Source organism: Zalophus californianus, chromosome 4, assembly GCF_009762305.2.
Source record: "Zalophus californianus isolate mZalCal1 chromosome 4, mZalCal1.pri.v2, whole genome shotgun sequence".
Classification (NCBI taxonomy): Eukaryota; Metazoa; Chordata; class Mammalia; order Carnivora; family Otariidae; genus Zalophus; species Zalophus californianus.
In genome coordinates, this window is record NC_045598.1 from 170,857,114 (window position 1) to 170,883,157 (window position 26,044).

At 43.4% G+C, this 26,044-nt stretch overlaps 1 protein-coding gene across 1 annotated transcript; it reads left to right on the top strand.

Annotated features, from left to right (window-relative positions):
• Nucleotides 1-204: 204 nt before the first annotated feature.
• Nucleotides 205-25,475, top strand: MAL2 (mal, T cell differentiation protein 2). The gene is made up of 4 exons (XM_027572250.2): nt 205-440; nt 13,350-13,520; nt 20,259-20,414; nt 23,202-25,475. The coding sequence occupies exons 1-4, from the start codon at nt 309-311 to the stop codon at nt 23,271-23,273; spliced, it is 531 nt and encodes a 176-aa protein (XP_027428051.1). The 5' UTR covers nt 205-308; the 3' UTR covers nt 23,274-25,475.
• Nucleotides 25,476-26,044: the final 569 nt, after the last annotated feature.

Consider the following 26,044-nt stretch of genomic DNA (forward strand, 5'->3'; position numbering starts at 1 on the left):
GACCGCGCCAGGTGGCCGCCGCACCTGTGCACGTGACGACAGGCGCGGGCGCCTGGGCAGCTGTGGCGCGCTCACCTGGACCCACGTGACGGGGCGGGGCCCCGCGCGGCTCAAGACAGCGCGGCCACGCCCCCTCCCGCGCGGCGCGCCGGGACCCCGCGGACCCGAGCGGCGGCGGCGGCGGCTGCGGGAACCCGGGCGGCGGAGGCGGGCGGAGGCGGGAGGAGGCGGGCGGAGGGAGGCGGTGGCGGTGGCGGTGGCGGTGGCGGCGGCGGCGGCGCGCGGAGACGCAGAGCGGCAGCGGCAGCATGTCGGCCGGCGGAGCGCCAGTCCCGCCGCCCCCGAACCCCGCCGTGTCCTTCCCGGCGCCCCGGATCACTCTGCCCGCCGGCCCGGACATCCTGCGGACCTACTCGGGTGCCTTCGTTTGCCTGGAGATTGTAAGTGGGGCAGCCTCGGTGACGGTCGCGCCCGGGGAGCAGGGAAGGGTAGCGGCATCCTTGCTCCCTGGGCTCTCTCCCTCTGCGCGCGCCCCAGCTCCCTTCCCTTCGACGTGGCCTTTACCTGCGCCCCTCCCGGGGTCCTGCCCTCTCCCTGCCTAGCGCAGCCCGCACCTGGGCCCACTTGCCTGGCACCTGTTACGCTGGCGCCTGTTCCCCCGCTGGAGACAGAAATCGCCCCGAGAGAGCGAGCAGACGGCCCGGCGGCGCCCAGGATTGGGGACTTTCAGAGGGGAAGGGCGCTTCGGCCTGGGGCACCGCCACAGACCACCGGCGGCTTGGCCAGGGGCCGCGCTTGGCTAGAGCTAGAGCAGGCGCTCTCGGTCTCGCCTGTTGCTAACCTGCCATTTTGTTGGGTGGTGCAAAGGTGTAGCCAGCCGATGATTGAGTGACCTGGAGGCTGCCACGATGTGAAAAGCCGAGGCGGGAGGTACCAGGAAGAGAAGGTGGGCTTAAGACCTGGGCCTTTTCCCCCCACCCCCACCCCTTGTCTTTATTTGTGCCCTTTGGATTGGGGAGAGGAGCAGGGCTTAGGAGGCGGGGAAGGGGAAAAGGTCAAGTATGAACTGTGCCCTTGGCGGTTTCTAATCCAGTGGGTGCTAGAGTGGCAGAGGAAAGGTAGAAACGTGGTTGTCAAGTTCCTCGCTGCCTACCTTTGCACCTTCTGGCTTCCTAGTGGACCTGTGCAGCTCCACACCTTCTCAGCACACTTTATTGGGCCTAGGTGAAGGTGAGGTCACCTGGCCACCCTGCAACCTTATTGGGCTAGAGACTTAAACTTTTTAAAGGCGATTTTATGGAGTTGGAAGCTTTTGGAACTCGCTGTGGACCAGGGGAAATGTGCAAACATAAATTGGGCAACTCGAGGTTGCATCACGCCCTGAGAATGGCAAATCCAGAGTGCAACGTTAGCAAGTCCCTGCCCTTCCTGCAGGCTGATGTTGTTTGGTTGGCTAGGAGTTCCCGTCTTCCTTCCCTCACCTGTTCCTTTGAGTTTGCATAACCTCGATTTGGCTGCTTCAGTTTCACTTTTGTGCTTGTGGGGCTGGAACGCCTTGTGAGCATTGGTTTTCTGCTCCATTATGCCAAGGTGGCTAAGGCGTGCTAAGTTAAGTTTAGCTCAGATTGGAATCTGAAAAAGGAGACAAGTGAGTTATAGGCTATGACATCAGTAATCGGATCGTGATGGCGAGGCTGGAAGAGGCTGGTTTGAGTCTGAGCCCAGTTCAGAAGCATCCGAATGCTTGGGATGAGGCGCAGGCCTCCATGTGAGAAGAGTAGGGAGAGAATGGCACTGGGCCCGGGCTCTGTTGTGTGTGGGGGAGATGTGCTTAGAACAGTAGGATCTGGGGAGAAAGCTTGTTTAAGTTCTGGGCTGCTTTAGTTCCGTGTTCCTCAAACTCCAGTAGTTTGCATGCCTCTTTTACAAGTTTTTGCTAAATCCGCATTCCACCTGTACTAGAATTTACAGAATGTTCACTTCGATTCCCTTCCTAAACTTTAGTACCTACTTTAAGCCTCCTCCTAAACAATAGGACACATGAATCCTCAAATCTGATATACTGGGGGTATTTTTCTAATATTTACTCAAATATAGACTTACATATTTACAGATGCATGTATATATGTAAAGATATGTGAGGGTACATGTGTGAATATATGGACATATATACAAAGAAGTCTCATCCATGTGCTGTCAAATCAAATACTGTCTCAAGGACCGTCCATGGTCTTGTGACACTGTTGGAAACGCTGCCTAATTCTGAAGGGAAAAAGTGGAAGTGATTTATTCTATTCTATTTCCTCTCCCCTGCCTCCATATTTCTTTATCTGGCCCAGTAGTTAGTTCTCAACTCTGCTGTACTTAATTACTTGGGCAGTTTTAAAAAATACGGTGACTCGCCCAGACTAATTAAATCAGAATCTCTGGGGGGTGCCCAGAGTCAGCCCGGTTCTTCTAAAAGCTCCCCAGAGGTTCTGGGGTACAGTCATGGCTGGGACTGAGAGCGGCCTTTATCAGGGCCCTCTGGACAAGACAGCAATAGGGAAAATATGAATTTTCTCCCTGTGCGAGAGCTTCTACCCCTCCCTATTCTAGTAGGGATCCAGGCTCACAGAAGTAGCCAGACTTTCCTCTTATCTCTTCACGTTGTCTGGCTTCTTATTCCAGAAACATGTCTTGGACCCTTATCTGCATAGAATAGCATCACTTCCAAAAGCCATGTCAGTTTACTTTTCCCTTGTTATGGCCAAACATATGTGATAGGTTAAAATCTAGGCCTCCCGTACCCCTTCACTTGAACATCATCCTCTCTCCTCCCCAACCCATCCCTGCAGAAATAAAAGAACCGAAATCGTCTAATGAAATTGGTGACCTCAGAGAAATAACAGACCTCACTGGAGCGAAACTATAGATCCTTCTTGGCTCTTACCCTTCCCCCCGCTTAGAAATATTGGATTATATGCCCTAAGAGAGCAGAGATCAGACTTGCTCAGAAAATTCAGTCTCACAGTTGGTGGCTGTACTTACTGTGGTGAGCACTGAGTAATGTATAGAATTGTCGAGTCCCTATGTTGTACACCTGAAACTAATACAACATTATATGTCAACTATACTTCAACGTACTTTTTTTCGAATTTTACATAAAGAATTCAATCTCAATCCCCCTTATTATACCCATTCATAATCTCTCAAGTATAAGCCACTTCTTGAGAGATAATTCAAAAGATGCAAACAGCGCCCCCCTAACAGCACCAGGCAAGGCAATTTATAGCACTGGCTCTGTAGGTCGAGAAGATTGCAACCACATATGCATGGTATGCTTTTTTGAGATAGTTGTGTTCCACTTCCAGATATGTAGGTTGTCAGCCCCTCAGTTTTTGCACCGAGCTATGTAGTTATTTTTGCAATGCAAAGCCTTTTAGCTTAGGAAGGAAAACATCCCCTTCAAAGTTACATTTTCAAATTCTCTCAGGGTTTCCTGAATTAATGTTTTCTAAGTCATTTGTTGGGTATTTATTGAATACCTACTGTGTGCAAGGCACTCTTCCAGGAAAAAAAGATGTTTAGACCTTTCCTCGCCTGAAAGAACATATAACCTAGTTGAGATGGTATGCGTAAAAATAACTAACTACCATTCAAGGAAGAAAGATAGAAGTATGGAAAGTGAAATACAGCTAAAGTGTTTTCCAGGCAGGTCTGTTCATAAGAAAATGACATCGGAGCATCTGTACTATTGGGCTGAATAAGATATTTTGGGTCCCTGGCTTCAGCATTATCTTGTAATAATGCACAAGAAAGATTAGATGTGACAGTATTAAACATGGAAAAGAATAAAGGTCAATATGTTGAATTCAGTGTGTTTCATGGTTTCAGTGTTTGGGAAACTGCCCACATTCCCCAAGATATTCATTAGTGTTTTTCTTTATGGGAGATATTCTAGGACTCATATTCACATGCTTCAACCTGCAGTGTTGTGGATGTCCCAGTAATTTTCAGTTATTCAAGAAATAGTTAAGAATCTGCTATGTATCAGGCCTTATTTTATACCCTGAAAATAGGATAGCTCCTACCCTTAAAAGAAATTATTATATTGTGAAGTATAAAGTCAAGAAAGAATTATAGGGCTGTATTTGAAGCGATAAAATTGATTCATGAAAAGTACTATTGAAAAACAGGGTAGAGGGGTGCCTGGGTGGCTCAGTCGATTAAGCATCTGACTTTGGTTCAGGTCATGATCTCTGGGTCCTGGGATGGAGCCTAGCTTTGGGTTCCCCACTCAGCAGGGAGTCCGCTTGTCCTTCTGCCCCTCCCCCCACTCGTGCTCACTGGCTTGCAAGCGCACTCTCTCTCTCTCTCTCTCTCAAATAAAATCTTAAAAAAAAAGAAAAAAACAGGGTAGAGCATGTCTGGCCAATGAGGAGTCCAGGACAGACAGCTTGAATGGGATGGTGACATTTGAGTTTAGTCTTAAATGATGAGTAGACATTCAATAGACACAAAAAGTGGGGAAGAAAATTCCAGGTAGAAACAAGGGCATGTGTAAACCCTAGAGACGAGACAGACCATGGCATGAAGGTTCTAGCGGTTGTTAGTTTGTTTTGTTTTTTTTACATAACTTGTGGGAAGGTGGCAGAAGTCGAAAGAACAGGTAGGGCTTGAGCTGTGATGTGCTGAGAAATGGTAGGCCAAGGCATAGGATGGGGAGCTGCTGAAGGTCAGGGGCATACGGGATCATACTTGTGTTTTAGAAATCTTTGAGTAGTGAGGCTTGGCTCTAAAACAGATTGAAGGCAGAGAGATCAGCTCAGGGGCTTATTTCAGTGGTTTGAATGAGGGATAATGACAACTTGACAAATGAAAAAAGTAGAGAAGAAGAGACAGATTTGACGTTTAGAAGGTCAACCGAGTACGCAAAGTTTGGCGTGTCCTGAAATGATACTAGGCCAGACTTAAATATAAGATGTAACTCAGAGGAATTATGCCAGAAAAACAAATGTTAACGAGAGGATGATGGGGAGGGTGGGGCTCTGGAGCAGGCGTGTGCAGTCATGCAGAGCAATCTGTGGAAGGGATTTCAGGTTATTTTCAACCCAGAGCTTTGACATTGGACTAACATATAAATGGTCAGATGTATAGAGTTTCCTTTTCTTGCCCAGAAGATAGATTTGAGTTGCACAGGGACATTGTATGTTGGCAGTGGTAAGAGGAGCTCTCCGTGGATAGGTTTCCCTCTCTAAAAGGGTTTTTATTCTATAAGCAAGATTTCCCCTTTACCTCTGGGTTAAAAATCTCCAGCCATGTGTAAAGAGTCCTTAAAATTTCATAAGAGAAAATAAACTGATGCCCCTGCCAAAAATTATTTTCAGCAATTGTTTGCCCCTGACTGGCAGCCCTGTACGAAACATGAAGCATAGCAATATGGAAAACTTTAAATCAGGTTCCTGAACGTCTTGACTTTGAGCTTCAAAGGAAAAGGTCAAGGAGAGGAGATTGGTTTTGCAGAACCCTATAGAAACATTGTAGCTGGTAGTAGGAGCCGTGAACATGGCATATTTGAGTTGATATGTCCGAATAGGAAAGACTGTGTAATGACAAAGGACAGGAACCAGGCTGGTGTACACCTTATCCTGCACGTGTGATACCTATCAGATGCAGATGCCTGCAGGATCTGCAGGACAGTGTATGAAAATTTTCTAGAGAAACTGGCTGGCGTGGAGAAGGGCAGCTTTGGAGTAGATGTCCTGAGCAACTTTTTAAAATGTCATGATTCTTCTCCAGGGATCTGCGGTCTGATCTGAATTTCCTATGTCCTCTTTTATATGAAAGAGTCACCATATATGACATTCTTAACTTTTGTATAGTAGCTTCCAGAAGGAGGGAGGTAGAAAGGAGGAAAAGAGGCAATGATTTGTAGGGTTCCTGCTGATGTCAAGGCATTGTCCTGCAGGGACATTTTTAACCTAGGTGATAACTAGTTGCCCACAAACATGAAAAGAGGATTTTTAAAAATCAAGGGCAATTAGAAGAAAGAATAAAAAGGGGCCAGTACATATTTCTCCCGTATAAGATGTGCTTTCCATTTTAGGGTTAGGACTGGCTATTTAAGAAACCAAAATGGAAGTTTGGGTCAGATGGGGAGGAAAAAAAAAAAACTGTAGTACCAAATTCTTTTTAGCATTCTCAAACATATTTTTTTAAACTTTCAAATGTAAGTCTAAAAAGTAAAACTTCTTTTGCATTAGTAAGTTTTGTACAGAGGCCTCTTCCATATCTGTTATTTCTCATTGCTTCCCAGAACTTGTCTTGTTTTCCTTTTTCTGATTTAAAACAAACAAAAACACCTTGCCGGCTTGTACTTACCAGGGCTAGTCCAGGACCAGGACCAGTTTGGATGGAAGTCCGCACGGGGAGAGGACAGATGGGGACTGATGGAGGGAGCAGGTGGGGGGCGGGTAAGCCATGAGATAGACACTACCCTCGTCAAGAGTTCCAGCAGCTGTTGCAGTAGAATAGGTGAACTGAAAAAATTTGGGGCCCGAAGAAGATTGAAAATGGGGTGTCATGAGCTAGACTGGCAAATCTGCCAACTTCCCCATAACTTGCCATCCCCGCCTCCTGAGATCCTGTACTCAGTGGTGGGTGTTGCCAATAATAACTTAAAAATTGAGAAGTACGTGTTCCTGCTTCACTAGTCTTCATGCCTATTTTCGAACACCCACCATGTACCAGGGAATGAGCTAGGCTCCAGACAGCAGTGCGTTCTGAGCCTCTCAAGCTGTACTTCTGGAGCATTTTCTTCTAGAACCATTCATTACAAACACTGGTTGGTTTTCATTCATTTCAAGGAGAATGCACTTGAACTTCTTCCGGAGAAAGCATTGTCGTGGGTTCTGAGCATAGAGTGATGTTTAAGGCAATGCTGCTGATTCTGACCTCACAATCCAGTGGGCAAAACAGCCAGATGCACCTGTGATTTCAAACCAGTAGTTGTAAGTGTTACAGAAGATACACACATCAATAACCATGGAAGCACTGAGGGATGGCATCTGGCCAGGGAAGTCTTTCTGGAAGACCTGCTACCAGAGTTTAGTTATCCAGAGAAAATTTAGGTGGCAGCATGCTAGGCAGAAGCATGGACCAGCGTGATGGACTCGTGTGCAGGGGTTAAGGGACGAGAGGCTGGAGTGCCAGGCTAGGGTAGCTGGGAAAGTAGTGGAGCTGGGAAGAAGGTGAGCTTGGAGAGGCAGCAGCAGTATCTCAGTACTGTTACCACTTGACTACAGTCATGCGGTGAATGAATTTACACATTTATGGGCTGCCTTGGAAGCACATCTATAAGTTGTATGTGTTGACCGAAGTATGTGCCCAGTTAAAAAAAATCTTGGAGGGCGCCTGGGTGGCTCAGTCAGTTAAGCATCTGCCTTCGGCTCAGGTCGTGATCCCAGGGTCCTGGGATCGAGCCCCGCATCGGGCTCCCTACTCAGCGGGGAGTCTCCTTCTTCCTCTCCCTCTGCCTCTCCCCACTGTTCATGTGCGCGCACCCATTCTCTCTCTCTCTCTCTCTCTCTCTCTCTCTCTCTCTCTCTCTCTCTCTCTCTCTCTCTCTGGATAGGGAATCAACCCCCCCCACCGCCACCTCCAGCAAGCCAGTCCACAACAAAAGGATAGAAACCCTGCTCTAGAATGAACACTAACCTTTGAGGGAGGCACAACAGCATAATGTCAAGAGCATAGGCTCTTGGAAGCCAGTTGCCAAGTTCAAGCCCCACTTCTAACAGTTATTAACTGTATAACTTAGGGCAAGTTATTAATGGCTGTCTACTTCCACTGATCTGTAAAATGGGAATAATAATAGTAATTATCTCTCAGTGTTTGTGTGGATTAAATTGGTACAAATGAAACCCTTAGAGCAGTTCTTGGAGTATAAGCATTTGATAAATGCTAGCTAATATTTCTATTATCCTCATCAGCTTCAACCTCTCACTCAAGCTAACTCTGTAAACCAGACTAAGAGACACTGTTTTTCTCTCTAGGCTTGCTGGCTGGTTCATTCTCACTGCTACAGTGATGAAATGCTCGATCTATAAATAGCAGGAAAATCAGAAAGAAGGGGTTATATGTTATATACAGGAAGTTCTAAATAATGAAGTATTTCTCCTTAGGGGTAGTCTAACCAGTCCTTCGTACCTTCAGGTTCACTTACCTTTGCCTGTTCTCCTTCCAAACGTTGACTAAAAATAGGTGAGAGTAGGCACTGGCCTGTTTACTTCGTTAGTGCGCTAATAAGGGTATACTAACATGAAGGTGTCAGATGGGTTTGCCGATTGTTAGCTAAGATATTGGAGGGCATGTTTTAAAAGCATGCTAGTAGGAAACAAGTGACATTGGCAAAGACAAAAGGGTATTTGCAAAACGACTCCTTTAGAGACGGAAGGCCATCCAGACAGGAGACAAGTTGAGAAATCTGCCATCTGAGCAGCAGATATTGCAAGAGTTGCTTCTGGCTCAACACCACCTTTTCCCGCGGGGCTACGGCTCTCACCAGTCTGTGGTTCCTAGTGAAAACACATTTTAAGTCCAACTCGGAAGGTTCAGTTCAGTGTGGTGTGTGGAGGAAAACTTCCACGGCTTTCTTATGGGAAGGTTTCGATTCAGTCACACCCTTACGGGCTGCAGGAGCCAAGCCAAGGCAATAAACATATGGTAAAGCCGCAAAGGAGATCTGTGGTTTTAGGACGGAGTAGCATTGAGTAACTGCAGCTCCACACATACTTGAGCACTCCAGGTGTCTGCCAGGTACACCTGAATTTCAGCTCAGAGGGTAAGGGGGAACTGAGTCACAGGGGAAGGCTGCCACCTAGTTCTAGGAAACGTTGGCCTTTGCAACAGACCTGGGAGTCTGGTCAGCTTTTTGGTAGAGCTTGAGGTTCAGAGGCATGAGCCCCAGCTTATTACTTCCTGAAAGAAATGTCAAAATGGGGTGCATTGGGTGAGTTTGATATGTAATTACTGGACTTTTGGGGGCACTGGAGAGTGATGGAAGGCAGTGATAGACAGGAGGTCGGAATGTGGATTCAGATCCAAGAGGAGAAAACGTGGGTGGACATGGCATTCCACCTCTCTTCACAGTGTGTGTACTGTGCAGTTGCTACGGTACTTTATCAGCTCTTCTCCCTCAGATTTTAACCATTTTTGTGCTCAGAAAACAAGGCTCCCTCCAGAGTCACCTGTACTAAACTAGGATGCTGATAATTACAGTATGGCTGGTAAATGCTCTCAGCTTCGTAATGCCCAGAGTTAGCTGAAGTGAGTGTAATAATGTGGATAGTGGTAGTGTTATTAGAAGATCAGTTTTTGAAGTTGGAGCCAAGTTGGGAAGCTCAGGGAGAAAAAGTAGCTTTTGGCAAAAGGAAATCCTAAAGCAAGGAAGAAAGAACCATGTCAAAGCCCCAGTGACCCCCTACCCCAGCATGACAGTCTCGCAGGGAGGAAGGTGGGTCTCCCTGGTGGCCTCCCTTCGCTTCTCTGACCCATCCCTCCGGCACCTCCCAAAGCTGCTGTGGTGAGCAGGACTTTAGTCTGGATCCCACAGACTCACGGAGCCAGGGGTGGGGTGGGGTGGGGCGATTGCTGATACAGGCAGAGGGGCACTCACACACCATCCTCCTTCCCCAGGCCCCTTCCCACACAGCACACACGCCACAGGTGAGGAGGCGAATCTGTTCTCTGGTCATATAAGCATTCCGTTTCCTCTCTGAGCCTTTGAGGTGTTGGAAGGGCTGTAATTTTGAGTGTGACAAGAATGGTTCATTTGTACTGTTTCACACCAGCATCTGCTGTCAAAGCCCTGGTCTACCTTGAAAGCCTGCTTCAAAACCTGCCTCCCCTGCCTCCCTCTCTCCACGCCTCCCACTATATTTCTTCTCTCCTCTCCCAGTCTCTCGGAGCACACTGTGTGGGGCTCTTTTTATAGCACTCGCCACAATCTGCTCCTGAATCAGATTTGATGGTGTCTATTTCTCCCTAATCTAGAGCTCCTGGAGACAGAACCTCACCTTTTTTTTTTTTTTTTTTTCTCCCTGAGTATTCTTCTACAGTGCCTGGCGGTAGATTTGAGGCCTTCCAGTTTGAGGTCCAGTCGGGGTTCATTAAATGCTCTCTTTAATTTCAGGGGATCATATAGCCCTTCTTCAGAGAGTCAATTTATCATAATCCCTATGTCCTATAATTATGCTTTTCTATCTGAGTCTGCCTGCCCCTAATAAACATGGCCAATTGATCTTTATTACCCTGTGTATGTACTTGCACCTTGGTTCTCAATAAACGACTCTTTAATTAATAGATAATTTAATAGCAACATATATTTCTTAAATAGTATTTAAAGTAACGTTAAGTTATTTGTAGTGGGAGAATAAGAAAAGGTTACCAGGAAGATGATGCTGGAAAAAAAAAGGAAAGATCTGAAGATCTTATCACCTTCAAATATTTAGTAAACAGTATGAAAGAGTAGAGAATCTTTTTACCAGGAACATTATTTCTTTCATAGTTACTAAAAAGGCTGTGGCTAAAATTTTTAAATATGCATTAATATTCATGACTTAGACTTATTTCATAAAACTTTGTGGGTTGATTGTTAATTTTTTTGATCTTTTTTGTTTTATTTGAAATTAGGACTTCAGGTATACCAGCTACCCCAATTATAAATTGATCAGATTGGTGCTGCAGTTATCATACTCAAGTGATAATTTATTATGCCTTCAAAAATGTTTTTCAGAGTGGTAATGGATTGTATGACTGGGACTTTGTTTAGAACTTGTGATTTTAACTTTTAGCGATTTGTGCAATTTGGCTATTATCTCGATACTTAAGAAGCAAGATACACATGGTTATTGGTTTTTAATACGTAGAGTTCTAGCTGTTCTTGGAAACTTGGAGTTTATTTACTAAGCAAATATTGGTGAGCCTTCTGCATGCCAGGTGGGCATGTTTCTACGGTGTGACGTGTGTGTGTGTGTGTGTGTGTGTGTGTGTGTGTGTGTGTGTGGTCAGAGGTGGGGTGCTGGGGTTGATTCCCAGTTACCTGTAGGTATCTTCAGGACAGGTGTGTAGCCTAGGCTTTTGGACTGCCAACTCTAGCCTAGTACCTGACTGATAGGAAGAGATCATTCTGTCGGTGGATAAATGGCTTAGATGCAGAGGCCTGTAAGGTGGCTGGCTGCCCAGAAAGTCTCCTAGTGAGGTTGGACTGGGAGCCAGGCCATCCAATGATAGTGTTTCTCATCAGTGTAACATATCCACATAGGGAGCTTGCCCAGGGCACAGGGGGGACACCTGAGCGTGGGGTGGAAGTCAGGAAAGATTTTTGGGGTGGTGTGCTCTTCCAGTTTCTCAAATACACATGGGGAGGGAATGGCATTCGGGGCCAGCATACGTCAGGCTACTCAGATGCAAAAAGCACTTTGTCTTTGGACTGTGGATTTTTTTTTCTTTAATGTAAAATGTGAGGGGCTTCGTGGCAAGAGACAAAGGCTGAGAAAGACAGGTTATGGAATGCCATGCAAAGGATGTGTAGCCTCTATCACTTTGTGGTAGCTTAGAGGAGACTGCTGTGGTTACGTTTATAAAACTGACCGTCTCTACCCCGTAATTGTTCTCCTCCTGTGATTTCTCCCTCACTCCTAGTTGCCTAAGCCAGGAATCTGGGTTTCCTTCTTATCTGTTCTTTTGTTGTTATGTCCCCTGTCTGATCAGTCACCACCTGCCACCACTTCTCAGCTTCTGTCTAATCCATTCACTCCTCTCTGTGCTCCTTGCCCGAGTCTGGGCTGTGCTCTGTGGCTGTAATGGTTTCCTCTGTGGTCCCTCAGCCCTGCATCCATTCCTGTCCGGCCAGAGAGAAGCTTCTGAATACAAATTGGGTCATGCTAGTTCCTGCTCAGGGGTTCTATGGCCTCCCATTGCCCTTGGGAGAAGCTCATCTCCTTGAGCGGACCTGCAGGGCCTTTCAGCCCAGCCTCCAGCTCTCACCTCTGGCCATCGCCCCACATGGTACCTCCTGCTCCTGTCGTGCTGAGCCCTGCCCCTCAGCTCTACCTGATCCGCTCAGGGCTGGCCTCCTGCCCCAGGACAGCCTTCTCTTCCTGCTGCTAAACTCCCTAGTTTCGTCCCTTGGGTGGTTGCTTCCAGGGAGTGTTTCCTGAGTTTCCAGCTCTGGAATTTTAGAGCCCTCCATCTGTGAACCTGCAGTGCCCAGTATTTGCCCAATTGTGACATGTATGAAGCAGCATTTTACTCACTTGCTTAAATGTCTCTTTCTTGGGGCGTCTGGGTGGCTCAGTCAGTTAAGTGTCTCTTGATTTTGGCTCAGGTCATGATCTCAGGGTGGTGAGATCGAGCCCTGCCTCAGACTCTGCACTCAGTGTGGAGTCTGCTTGAGACACACTCTCTCCCCCTCTGCCCTTTCCCCCACTTGCTCTCTCCAAATAATAAATAAATAAATAAATAAATAAATAAATAAATAAATAAATAAATAAATCTTTAAAAAAATAAAAAATAAAATTGAAAAAAAAATAGCCTCTTTCCTGTAAGGGACTGTGAATTCTGTGATGGCAGAGACCAAGTGTAGCTTGTTTACTATCTTATTCCCAGCTCCCGGAACAGCACCTGACAGGCAGTAAATGTTTACTGCACATTAGATCTGTGAATATCCAAAGTACCGATTCCCATGCCCAGCATGCAGAGGAGTATCAATAAATCAGGTAGGTTGTGTTGACTACCAGGTACAGCAGCTGTGGCTATTACTCGACAGAGAGGCAGTAATCTCACATGTACAAATAGGCCATGATAAGGACGGGCACATGGCCATTAGAAGTGACAGGTTAGAAAGATGATGGCTGATCCTTGCTGATAAACTCTCTGAGAAGTGGTGAGGGCAGAAGCCAGTGGTTTGAAGAGTCCAAGCTCACGGATAGAAGGTGGGGACCAAGCAAAGATGAATTTGGAGAAATGGCTGACTGAAAAGGAAATTGTTAGAAAGGCAACAGGGTCAAAGGAAAATGCTTTTAGGTAATGAAAGAATTCTGTGTCTGTTCATGGGCTGAGGATGAGAGTCCAACTTGGAGGCAGGTGCAGAGACAGGTGTGGCTCCAGGTCAGACCTGGGAGCCGAAGTGCTGGCCTTGCGCCAGGTGGGGAAGCTGGTGTCCCGCGTGAGGACAGAGGGAGGCAGTGGGCGGGGTGGCGGGAACGTGTGCAGGGGGCTGGGGAGAAACCAAGGGTAAGAGGCAGGGATGTGAGCATGTTCACTTCTGTTGCCCACACCCGTGACATCTTTCTTCCTTCCTGCAGCTGTTCGGGGGACTCGTCTGGATTTTGGTTGCCTCCTCCAACGTTCCTCTACCTCTGCTACAAGGATGGGTCATGTTTGTGTCCGTGACGGCTTTTATCTTTTCCCTCCTCTTCCTGGGCGTGTTCCTCTCTGGCGTGGTGACTCAGATTGATGCCAACTGGAACTTCCTGGTAAGGGATTTTTAGGTCTATTTCAGGAAAATGCGAGAAACGTATAAATATCTTATTCTGTCCTGAAATGCCTGGTCCCCTGTTCTCTCTGTTGCCTCCAGGGAGAGAGGAAAGGTCTGAGTCCCGGTCCGCTGTGCTGCCACGTGGCCGCGTTGCTGGACAGCAGGCTCCCAGCTTGTGAAATTTCTGTCAATAGAGCCGAGCAATCTTTCTGTTACTCCTTTATGAGTTAAAGGACCTTTATTCAAAGACCCTTTTATTTCATGCAACAAATGAATTGCATTACAGTTATTGAACTATCGAAGAGGTGCCTTTGAGAGATGGATGCTGTGACATGGATCTTGAAATTTTCCATTGATTTCTGCTTCAGATACTAAATACATACGTTCTTTTCAGAAAACCAGTGGCTATATACTCTATTCTCTAAATACTTAGAAAGGGGGATAGTTTATATTTATTTTTAATTCCTGTCCTAAATTAGTAAGAATTGATAATTTTAAGAAATGAATTTATAATCAACATAATTTTAAAAATTAGGACGCCATTAAATTGGATCAACTTACTTTCTCTTTTCCCGTATAATATAGGGGGCCTCTTTCGTGCTTATGCTTATTCCATCTCTGAGGCTATTTCAGAATGGCCAGGGGAGCTTGAATTCCAATCTGTGGCGGACAGCCTTTAATGAAGAAGTTCGTGGAGAACCTCTGTTACATTTCAGTCAGTTGCTGGTTAGAAACTTAAATCAGCCCTTTAGTCAGGCTTATATTGTTCTTTTCAGGTATGGTAACATTGTATTCACCAGCTTTAGGACGGATGTTAGGCATCTTAAAAAATGTTCTAGTTTACAGAGTGTAAGGAGAATCATCATTCCAGATGTTATCAGCAGTGAAGTCTAGTGGATGTGGTTGCCCATTAAACCAGCCCAGCGGCAGATGGTTAGTGTAAAGTTAAGGAGGAAGTGTGGGGCAAGGGTTATAATCTTGCAAAGGCTTTGAAGTTAGGTCTGGTTTGTTTAATAACTGTGTAGCCTTGGCCAAAGTATTGAACCTCTATGACTTCCGATCTCTTCCTCTGTAAAATGTAATAATAGTACCTACCTGGAATTAATGTATTCTAAAGTGCTCATCAGCTTTGTGTCTGATTTACAGCATATGATCCATAATCATCATAATTCCTTAAATATGCCACTTCATGCAGTTTGTAACTTTGAAAGTCCTTTTGTTGAGTCACTAGATTGTACATCTGAAACTAATATTACACTGTATGTTAACTAACTGGAATTTAAATAAAAACTTAAGGTAAAAAATTATTTCCATAGACACACACACACAGGAAGTCCTTCTGTTTCTTAGGGTGCTGATGCAGTGTGTTCCTACATTTTTGCCTTGCTTTCTCATTAACGATAAGAAAATATTTCTAAATAATTGGTCAAGTGATGAAGATCAGAAATCTCTGTATAAGTTACAGATAGATTGCTTAATCTCCTCTTTCTAAATGCCTAGCTTTCCCATAATCATGTATGAGTGAATGCATCATTACCTGATGTTGGTAGGTACCACCAGGCTCTTTAGGTATTAAGCTCAGAGATGGTATTTGGCCAGCATGTACCAGTATAGCCTTCAGTACTAGTTAATACATAGTCATTGCCCCAACCTGCTACCTCTTCCCAAGTGCTGTGCTCCCTGCCAACCTGGCCCTTCCTCTGGGACCTTCCTGGACTTCCTAATAGCCCAGCAACTGAAGGGTTACTAAGTAGAGAGTCTCCAGGGTCCTGCACGGCCCAGCGTTGCTTCTAATGGTTGATGCACATGTTGTACCAATGTTTAAATATTTTTCCAACATCCCTCCTTTATTAGGCGTATGTTCATACCATCTTTTTTCCTTTTGTTTATATTGACTAATTTCTGAGATTGAGTACATCATTAATATCCTTATAAATTTGTTAGGTTTCCTACATATGTGGTTCCCCCCTTCTCTGTAACATTATATTTGTTGTTCAGACAATAAAATGTAAGAATGTGTTGTTGTTGTTGTTTTTTAATTAAACCACTTTACGAAAGGGGCAACTGAAATTGGAAAGACCTACCAGTGTGTTGCAGAGGTCTCCTGCAGAGAGTGGGATGGTCCATTCGTACAGAGGGAGGAAATGGTGGTGGCCCCACACAGCACACAGCACAGCCTCGTCATGGTGGACACACTTTCCAAAAGCCAACTCATGTCTTTACAGAGTTGACTTAAATGCTTGCCATATTTAGAATGTTCTCCTTTTCTTTTTCCTCTCCTTTTGTGATTTTCCACATAATCAGTCATTTCTGACCACAGAGTTGCTTTTGGTGGGTTTTGTGATGTATCGCGTATACTCTCAGCCAGAAAATTTTCTGAGCCATGCATACCGTGGAGTCATCACCAGATGGTAACCATCTTTAATTGCTGTATTCTGGAATTGTTAGACATTAACTGCGCAAAAAATATTTCCCCTTGTGATAACAGTTTAATGTTACCTGTATACAGTGCATGAAGGAAGCAAGAATGCATTTTGATGAAGAATTTATTTTCTAAAAGTATTTGTTGTGGGATATTAACTAAAATATTCATAGCTTCTACCTTTTGTTGATCATGAGGTTGAATTAACATTTGTGGTGGTAGAAATCTTCAGTATTTTTTCCCAAGCTTTCTAACTTTGGTGTAAGTGATGAAATAAAAATATAATATGTAATATATATAACATATATTAAATGCTAAAAACTTGCCCTATTCTAATTTGAGGAAAGAAGCAGATTTTGATTTTTGAGATGGTTTTTCTGTATTTTTTTTTTTTTGAGGAAATACCATTTTGCCTAACTTTAAGAGATACCATACTTATTTTCCATTTTTGGAGAGGTGGGGTATGAAGGCAAGATATATTTTAGAAAAATAAGAGCTACCAAAAAAAAAAAAAAAAAAAGTCCTGTACAATTAAACATGCTTCACTTTATTCCCCCAAAGTAGGTGGCATGCATTTGCCTGTTACGGACATCACTTAATACTGTGAATATCCTGAGCTATATTTTCTGTCCCGCCATTCCTTTACTTATTTGATCTTTATGACAATTCCTTATGGGAGACTATTACCGTTCTCATTTTTACGGTTGAGGAAGATAAAGCTCGGTGTGGCTTTTGTCCCTCTTTCGTGCTGTTGTGGAGACCAGGATCCCCCTATTTACAATGTAGCTTTTTTTTTTAAACTAGTTAGTCAAAAGTTGACCTGAGGAGCAAAGCTAGGCTTAAGATAAGAATATGGGGGATAGTCATTTGTTGCTGGGGAAAAAAAAAAAAAATCACGCTCTGCTTAAGGTTGTTTACCTGAGCAAAAAGTGAAGACAAGCGGGCCACACTGTGGGCAGTGTGAATATCGCGAAGTCTGGCAGAAGAGCGGGAGTATACAAAGGAGACTCGGAAAGGGGCTGGGGCCATCTGCTGATAGGGAGGTGCCAAGCACTCAGGACAGGTGGTTCACAAGGGGTGGTCCCTGGCCAGTGGCAGCGGCCGCACTTGGCAACTTGTTAGACGAGCAGATTCTCAGGCCCCACCCAGACATCCTGAGTCAGAAACTCAGAAGGTGGGATGCAGCAGTCCGTGCTGAAACAAGCTTTTCAGATGATTCTGAGGCATGCTTACCTCTGAGAACCACTGGTTTTGCATAAACAATGTGCCTTGTCCAAAACAACGAGCAAAAATCAGTGGAAGACCTTCTTGCATGTATTCCACACGTAGCAGGAATCGGAATGAGATGTCCAGGATGGCCAAATATAAATGTGGGTGTGGCTCTCCTGTGGTGGAGAGTCTTGACGGAGCACCTGATATGTACCTGGCCCTATAGTAGTAGGCCCTGGAAATACAGTGGTGAACAAGACAGGCCTGTAGTGGCTCTCAGAGTTTGTTGTAGTAGACGGTGTCAGTAAAGAAATAATTACACAGGGGCGCCTGGGTGGCTCAGTTGGTTAAGTGTCTGCCTTTAGCTCAGGTATTGATCTCAGCGTCCTGGGATGGAGCCCCATGTCAGCTTCCTGCTCAGTGGGGAGTCTGCTTCTGCCGCTCCCCTCCGCTCATGTTCTCTCTCTCTCTCTCAGATACATAAAATCTTAAAAAAAATAATTATACAACTGATGCATTAGTCAAAATTATGTTAATGGCCAAGCAGGGAGTGTTCAGGATACTAGAAGAGCATATCTATCATCTCAGGTCCACTGGGAAGCAGACTATAAGATGAATTTAAAAGTACAAGAGATTTTGGGGCGCCTGGGTAGCCGGGGCAGTTAAGCATCTGACTCTTGATTTCAGCTCAGGTCAGGATCTCAGGGTCATGAGATCGAGCCCCAAGTCGGGCTCCACGCTAAGCTTGGAGCCTGCTTAAGATTCTCTCTTTTCCCCTCTCCCTTTGTCCCTCCCCTCTGCTCATGCTGTCTCTCTCTAGAAAAAAAAAAAAATAGTGCAAGAGCCTTTTTTTGAGGGGGAGGGGAAGGGATAACACCTGTGAAAGGTGATGGGGAAGGAAATGGGGTAAAGCAGAAAAGTCCTAGAGTGGGATGCAGATCGATGGTCTTACCTAAATTAATGAGAAGCTCAGGAGCACAGTCTTTGCCTTAAGAGTCTTGTTTTAGGCAAAAGGGGCCAGGCACCAGTATCCCCACTGTACCATCATTAGCTGGGGACTGCCAGGAGGAATGTGGCCTTGGCAGATCCCCAATCCACCGAAGCCAAAGCCGTCTGCTAACTAGACTCCTCACAGCTGGATGTCAGGTTCTTTTTTAAAAGGGACTGTGTGCAGTACGTGATTACGGATGTGCAAGGGCCCAGTAGAACATGAGGAGCTGCTTTACAAATACATGTAACTCCCCACTGCAGGTTACCTGCCTGACTCCAAGGTCCAGGAGCCTGCATAGTGATTTGCTCGCCAGGGTTGCCGTGAATTCAGTTATTTTCCTCCAACACCTTAGAATACATATGACCCTAGGATGATATGGATAGCTGGATAGCCTCGCCCAAGTCAGACGGAGTTAGGAGTGGAAGATGTTTACTGGATGACAACACCCATAAAAGATGAAGGAAAAGGATTGGACAGGGAAGCCTTAACCGCACATCAGTTCTGATTACTACTGAAAAGGAGGAAGAAGTCAAAAGCAACAGGACTGGAAAGTTGATGGTGGGTGGGGGGAGGTGCAGGCGGTAGTTGGTGGTGGGACGAGTCTTTTCCAGCCACACAATACTGCAAGTAAAGAGCAACGGCCCTGAAGCATAGAGTATGTCCTCCCACCAAAACAGGGTCGCGGTGGCTGATGCTCAGGGAGATGGGAGGGTGCCATGAGCCGAGGCTGGTGAAGAGCGTGAGGGCCTCATCATTACCAAGAGCTGTGGTCATGTCACCAGATTTTTCCCGCCCCTTCTAACGTCACATGAGCCACTTCTGAGGGTCTACCTCAGTAAGTTAGATGAGCGCCTGTGATCTCAAACATATTTTTCTCTCAATCTTAATTACTAATTGAGATCCAGCTCTATTCCTTTTAATCCCTAAAAGTAGGGACGTTTGGGCTTTGACCTTCATCAGTTAACATCTGTTGCATAGCTACATGGGTTTGAGCATTTCTGCTATCAATTAGACACACGATCAGTGCATAACACAGTTCTTCAATCTTTTGAAGGCATTGGTGAGTCAGCTTCTACGTTAGAGGTGTTAAGTAGAACGCATTTTTAGTGTGTACCTTTGTAATCCCCATTCCTAGTGAGTTAACTTTTCCTTATTATTCTAGGCAGAGTAAGAACAATTCTCACGGTCAGTTTTGTTTGCTGAATGGGCCTTTACAAAGGCAGCACACTGTTTTTTCTCTGTAATGTTGCTGTATCAATAACAGACAGTTTGATAGAAGAAAGAAAGCAGACTTTGGAACCAGACAGCCCTATGTGGGTTTGAGTTCTCCTTTCAAAAGGTTATGTTTGTATGGCTTTAGAACAGTCATTTAATTAAAAAAAAATCACTTGTTTATAAAATGGGTATAATAAATGGTGATTGTAAGGATGAATGACAATGAATGTAAAGTACCAGGTATCTGGGAGCTGTTGACAAAAATACACAGCAGTGTGTTGATGGATATCAGTTCGTGTAAGACAGTGTGAATTCCAGTAGAGTTATGCTTCACAATCCCAGCAACGTATGAAATCACCTTATGACAATTGAGTTTTGTTTGAGAGGTCCTATACTTTTTGTTGAAGTATATGATATATAATTTGCTTTTTTAGAATATCAGGAGATATGGTATTGAATTCTTAGATGTCGTAGGTCTTTTGCATTCTTCAGTGTATGGGGTTACAGTCTAATGGATGGAAATAATAATTGCTCAGAAATAAAAGACTTAATTATAAAAGGTGTGTATGTATATTATTATATTAATAACTATATAATATACTACAATAATATTTTTATCCAATAACTATAATAAGGTGTATGAAATTATATATTTTATTATAAAATTCAGGACATTAGTTTTGCCACTATGCCGATTACAGCAGGTTGGTTGGTTTTCATTTGGATTCTAATAGCTTGACATTGTTCAGGCAGCCAGAGTAAATGGTGAGTATGGTTAAAGATTGATTAAGTGTTCTAACCTTCCTGAACCTAAACCTCATGAGCTGAAATAAGGAACAGAAAATAAAAGTATTACTTTTAATTGTAGGTGTCTTTTTTTTTTTTTTCTTCTCTTTCAGGATTTTGTATACCATTTTACAGTGTTTGTCTTCTACTTCGGAGCCTTTCTCCTGGAAGCAGCAACCACATCCCTGCATGATCTGCACTGCAATACGACCATGACTGTGCAGCCGCTCTTGAGTGATAACCAGTATAACATAAATGTAGCAGCCACAGTGAGTGTCCATGAGTCCAGATGACCAGCCCCCCTCCCCCACTGTCGCGGTCTCCCAGAAACTCCTCGGGCAGCCATCTCTTTCTCTAACAGTAGCCATTAGCATTACACGTAGACCTGGGCAAAGTTCTGCCCTTCCCCCTGGTGTTGTGGACCCCGACACTGAAGCACGGACACCAAGGACAGCCAGCCTGTGGTTGCGGCTGGCCTGGCACAACAAAGCCGTTTTGTAGAAAGAATTCATTGTGCTTTTTACTTCCTTTAACTGCAGACATGGTAAGGGAGATTTGTTCTTCACTGGTCCATACCTACTTGTAATTCATTTTAATTCAGTGAGTACTTATGGAGAACCTACCATGAGGGCGGAAACTGGTGGGGTGTTGGGGACAGGGATGAACCACATACAGCTCCTGCCCCTGAGGAGAGTCCAGGGGGGTGAGGGGGGTAAATATTCCCGCCATGACAATAGATGACTTACAGATGAAATGCATTCCGTGGGGACATTTTTGGAATTTTTTAGTCTCCCTTAATTCATACACTTGAGTGAGTTTGTTGTTTTTTACTGACATAGGTAATTTGAAGAAATACTACACTATTTCTGTTTTTGTAATTTTGAAAGTGTCAGAAATCCAAATTATTCCCTAAAATGTGTTGATATTTAATATGGCTATATAGCAAGTTAGTGACCCTAATGTTTTACTATTTTATGTAGATAGTATATATAAACAGCCCAGGACTCCCCCATATAGCCATTAAAATCTTTCTGGAGCAGTGTTGTCTACCAGCACTTTCTAAAATGATAGAAATATCCCATATATGCACGATTCAATATGGTGGCTACTAATTAATCCATTAATTCATTCAGTTTAATTAATTTACATTTAAATTTAAATAGCCACATGTGGCTGGTGGCTCTCATATTGGACAGCACAGGTCTAGAGTCTGGGTTTTGAAGGGTGGAGGTGTGATGATGTTAAGACCTACTATCATCAGGCTCCCAAGCCTCTGTTAGGATTTGTCAGAATTCACTGAGTGTCTACAATGAATTAAGACTATATGTGGATTGCAACAGAAAGGAGGCTGGTTCCAGCCTCCAGTTTAGACCAGTGATTTTTATACTTTCTTTTATAGGAAGTAAAACTGTTTTACTTAATGAAATCTTACTGAAAACCCAATAAATACAGATGGCGAGAGCACAGATGCTCTAGTTGGAGTGGGAGGAAAAGGTCTTGAATGATGCCCATCCATCCTTCTCCTGAAACCACCTCTGTCCACCTCATCTCTGAGGCACTGCCATGGGATCCTTAGTATCCAGAGACCACAGTTAGAAAACCACTGGTTTTAGCAATTTTATGAAGCGAAGACAAGTTCAGGGACTTGGAATTGACTTTTTTCCTACCAAGTGTCCTTCCTATGAGTCATCAATTCTCATTGGATTTTCCTTTACTCCTTCAATGCCCTCCTTTTTAGTGGTGCAGGCTATATTCTCATTACCTCTCAGATCCTTGAAGTAGCACCAAATTGGTCTATTTATAGTTGCCCTAAGATCCCACTTTCAGAAGAGTAGTTGGTGCTCAAGTACTTAGTGGATGGTGGATGTCATCAATTTCTCACTAACGTTCCTTTGTCCTGAGAGCCCCCAGTTTTCAGTTTCTCCGTGGTGTGGTTCTGTTCTGGCTGACCCTTGTCGGTGACTTTGTCCCTGTTATCCTTCCCTTTCTCTCTGCCTAAGTGAAACTGCCTTGGGAAACCTCAACATGCTTTTAGTTCTACATTACATACCATCTCATCCATACACTCCCACAGAAGTGAATCTTTAATTTCTGAGTTTTAATAATACCTAGATATATGTGCCATTTTTTTGTGACATTACATTGAGTCCCTTACTTTACTTTTTATTTCAGTATACCTGAGAGAGGAAAGTTCATTTTCACTAATAATAGATATCAGAAGTGGTCATTCTCATTCAGCAGACAATGTCTAGATTAGAGATGTATCAAAGAGACAACCAGCAGAAGAAGGCTGGGGAGAATGAATAGCAGAATGGCAGTTAGAGAATGGTCATGGTCTATGGGTGGATCGGATGGTTCCTTCTCGGAGCTACAGTTTTCTGGTAAAGGATCCCTGCACTAAATCATAATGTTTTACCATATTTAATTGCTTTGTCTTATACTTTGCTATGGACCATGAATTCCCAAAGGGTGAGGACACTACTATTTGTTCATATGCACCAAATGTACTGATGTACACATAGTTGGTGCTAAAGAAATCCTTGTCAAATAGTAAGGATGGTAACTCAGAGTTGAGTGCAGGTTTCAGAACTATCTCCCATGCCAATCTGTTGATTCACTTCTGCGGCTTTACTTTGTTTACTTCTAAAGTCGCTTTCCACTGTCACAGGAAGGATTGGATACATCCTCAAGTTCTGATACTTGCACTTTTCTTGGCTGTGAAATCACTGTATGAATAGACATCTCGTAATGGATTTTTGAATGTCGTTTTGGGGGTTTCATAAATGTTTGACAAGTGAGTCCAGCATGTGAACAAATAACCTAAGGCTATCCACAAATGAGAAAATTATGAGGGGCCAGAATGTTTAAAAGAAGGGGTAATGATAGGGGGTAAAACAGGAGTACACATTATCAAAAAGAGGACTATAAACCATTTTCATAAGTGTTGAAGTATCTTTAGGTAAGTTGATCAGTGCTCAGATAGTTGTTCCTTAGAATGAGTGTTTTCTTAAAGTCAGTGTTGTAAATCTGATGAACTTTTGTTTCCTTTTTCTTAGATTTTTGCCTTTGTGACAACAGCTTGTTATGGTTGCAGTTTGGGTCTGGCTTTACGAAGATGGCGACCGTAACACTCCTTAGAAATTAACGGTCTCTGTTGGTTTCATTTGTCTACTTTATGTGTCTGATCAATTTGGATACCGTTTTGTCCATTTACAACAACATTCCAAAAGAAATTTGTTTAGTATATGGAGAGAATCTAAGTGCAAGTTTTGGTTCATTTCGTAGATGGAATTTTAATTTTATTATGATGTTAAATAGAGAAATGGCCTTTAATTTTACATCTGTCTCTTTTTTAAAGAAAATTTTCCTTTATATCCATAAAATATGCAGATATTGCTCATGAAAAAGGGGTATCTCTTTTGTTTAATTGCTGAGTCACCTAAACCTTAATTTTAATAGGTAACTGAAATTTCCTTAAAAAACAAAAAACGAAAAGCAAAAACAAACTACGTTTTAAATAGCCTTCCCCCTGAACTCTTTTAGTGTAAAACAGAGATTGGCACCCTTTTTCTATAAAGGTTCAGATGGTAAATATTTCAGGCTTTGTGGGCCATACAGTCTCTGTTGCAACAATTCAACCCTGCTGTTACTTTGTGAAAGCAGCCATAGGCAATACGCAAATGAATCAGTGAGCCTGTGTCCCAGTAAAACTTTATTCAGGAAGACAGGAAGGAGGCTGGATTTGGCCTGTGGGCTGTAGGTTATAGTTTGCTGACCTCTGGTGTAACACCTTAGTTATATTTTATGTATTTTACTGAACTGATCCTGAAGGGTATAAAACGAGATAAGTCATATAATATTTAGCCTCATTATGCAATAATCACGTTGCCTTTGTGTTAATGGTCAAGTACTTACCCCTGAAGTGGTGGATAGTTTTTCAGGCTAATTCAAGCAGAGTCTTGGGTACAGGAAAAAGTAATTTATGAAGTAAATCTTAGTTGCTTAATCAAACTAAGGGTCTCTTAACAACTGAGCAAACCTCTCATCTGGCATCCTTAAAATGAAATCCCCAGAGACCATTCATCACTACTGGAACTGGTATCTAGCTACTTATGTCTTGCTTTGGATTTATTTATGCTTCAGAATACAGCTGTTTGTCCTGTGCATGAACATATGACTATTTGTGTGTGGTTATATGAGGCTTTACCAAATAGAGCTTCCCTGAAGAGTTAACTTTTTACTTCTAGTCATTTCGCATTACTTTCTCAGTTAACTTTGAATAGAGTATTAGATATTACTTAAAGTTGAAACTTCTTACATGTTTTGATAATAGCCCCAGCATCTGTGCTGTTTTGCATTGGTAACAACAGCCATCCTGCAAACTTATCTCTGGCTGAATTGCACAAAAAATATTTTAATGCCTCTGTTAGAGACCCTGGTTGTGGAAAGGTGCCAAAAAATGGCTTGAATGGGAGAACAAGTGAGAGTTAGGTTCCAGCTCCCACTACACTGTCCAAGCAGGATACTTATCTCCTGCCCCAGGCGGGCTTCCTCTGGGAAAAGAGGAAACCTTCAGCCCTTTGCTTTTATTGGCTGAGTCATCCCCTAAGAGTGCCATGTCTACGTTGTGCTATTAGATGTCATAGAACATAGAACAATCCCAAATGAGTGACATGATCAATGCTCAGTGATCAGATGCTATTTATATAATAATCACATAGAAAGAAGAATATTATCAGAGTTTGGTTTGTGATATAAAGACGTGTTGCAACATGTGGCAAGAAGAAATCAGTCTAAGAGTTTATACTCATGTCCTGTCTTTTCTATAATATCTGACTTCCTTGGTTTTTCTAGCTTCATACCACACACTCAAACCTGTATTATGAATTGTATATTACAAAGTCATAAATGTGCCATAAGGATATATAGTTCATTCAAGTTGGAATCGTTTAAAGTTAGTCTGCTAGATTTAGTTGTGAGATTTTATTTTTGTTTCCAAAGTATAACAGGTCTGTGCTTGGTGGCATTAAATTAAATGATTTCATGAAATGGCTTTAGTGGCACTTTTGTAAATGGATTGCTTCTAGATCATTAAGAACCAAGCCTAAAACTCATCTGACTGTGAATACTTATATTTGTAGATTAATCGTGTTCCGGGTTTGTGAATTGAGTGACAAAGCACTTGAACAAAAATTATGGCATTTGAGAATTTCTTTATATATGCTATAGAAATGAGAAAGTGTTGGTTTTAAAATCTGGTAACTCCATGATGAAAAGAAATTTATTTTATAAGTGTTATGACTCTAATAAAGTATTCATTTGATAATCTTTTTTGGTCATCTATTTTTTATACAACTCACTTTGAAATTCAGTTAAAGGTTTGATATAAACTTGACAGATTTGGAATTTCTAGACTCACGATATGTAAAAGTTCTGCTTTAAACATTTCTATGAAAAGTTTCTCAGGAAATGTCAGTGAGCCTTTTTTCCTTGATGAAGGCCAAAGAGGTAAGTCTTTGGAAGTAATATTTTAAAGGAAGTTTAAATTATACCCTATTTTATTTAAAAGCATTTATATAGTGCTTAATATGTGCCAGGCAGTGTTCTCACCACCTTTTCAGATATTAGCTCATTTAATCCTCATCATGACAATTCTGTGGAGTAGAAAATATCATCTCCTCTTAAAGATGAGGGAGCTAGGGGCACTGGGGTGGCTCAGTTGGTTAAGCGTCCGACTCTCTTGTCTTGATCTTGGGGTTGTGGGTTCGAGCCCTGTGTTGGGCTTCATGCTGGGCGTGCAGCCTACTTAAAAAAAAAAAAAAAAAAAAGATGAGGGACCTAAAACACAGACCTTAACTGACACCCAGTGTCATGTGTCTAGCAAGAGGCTTTAAAGATT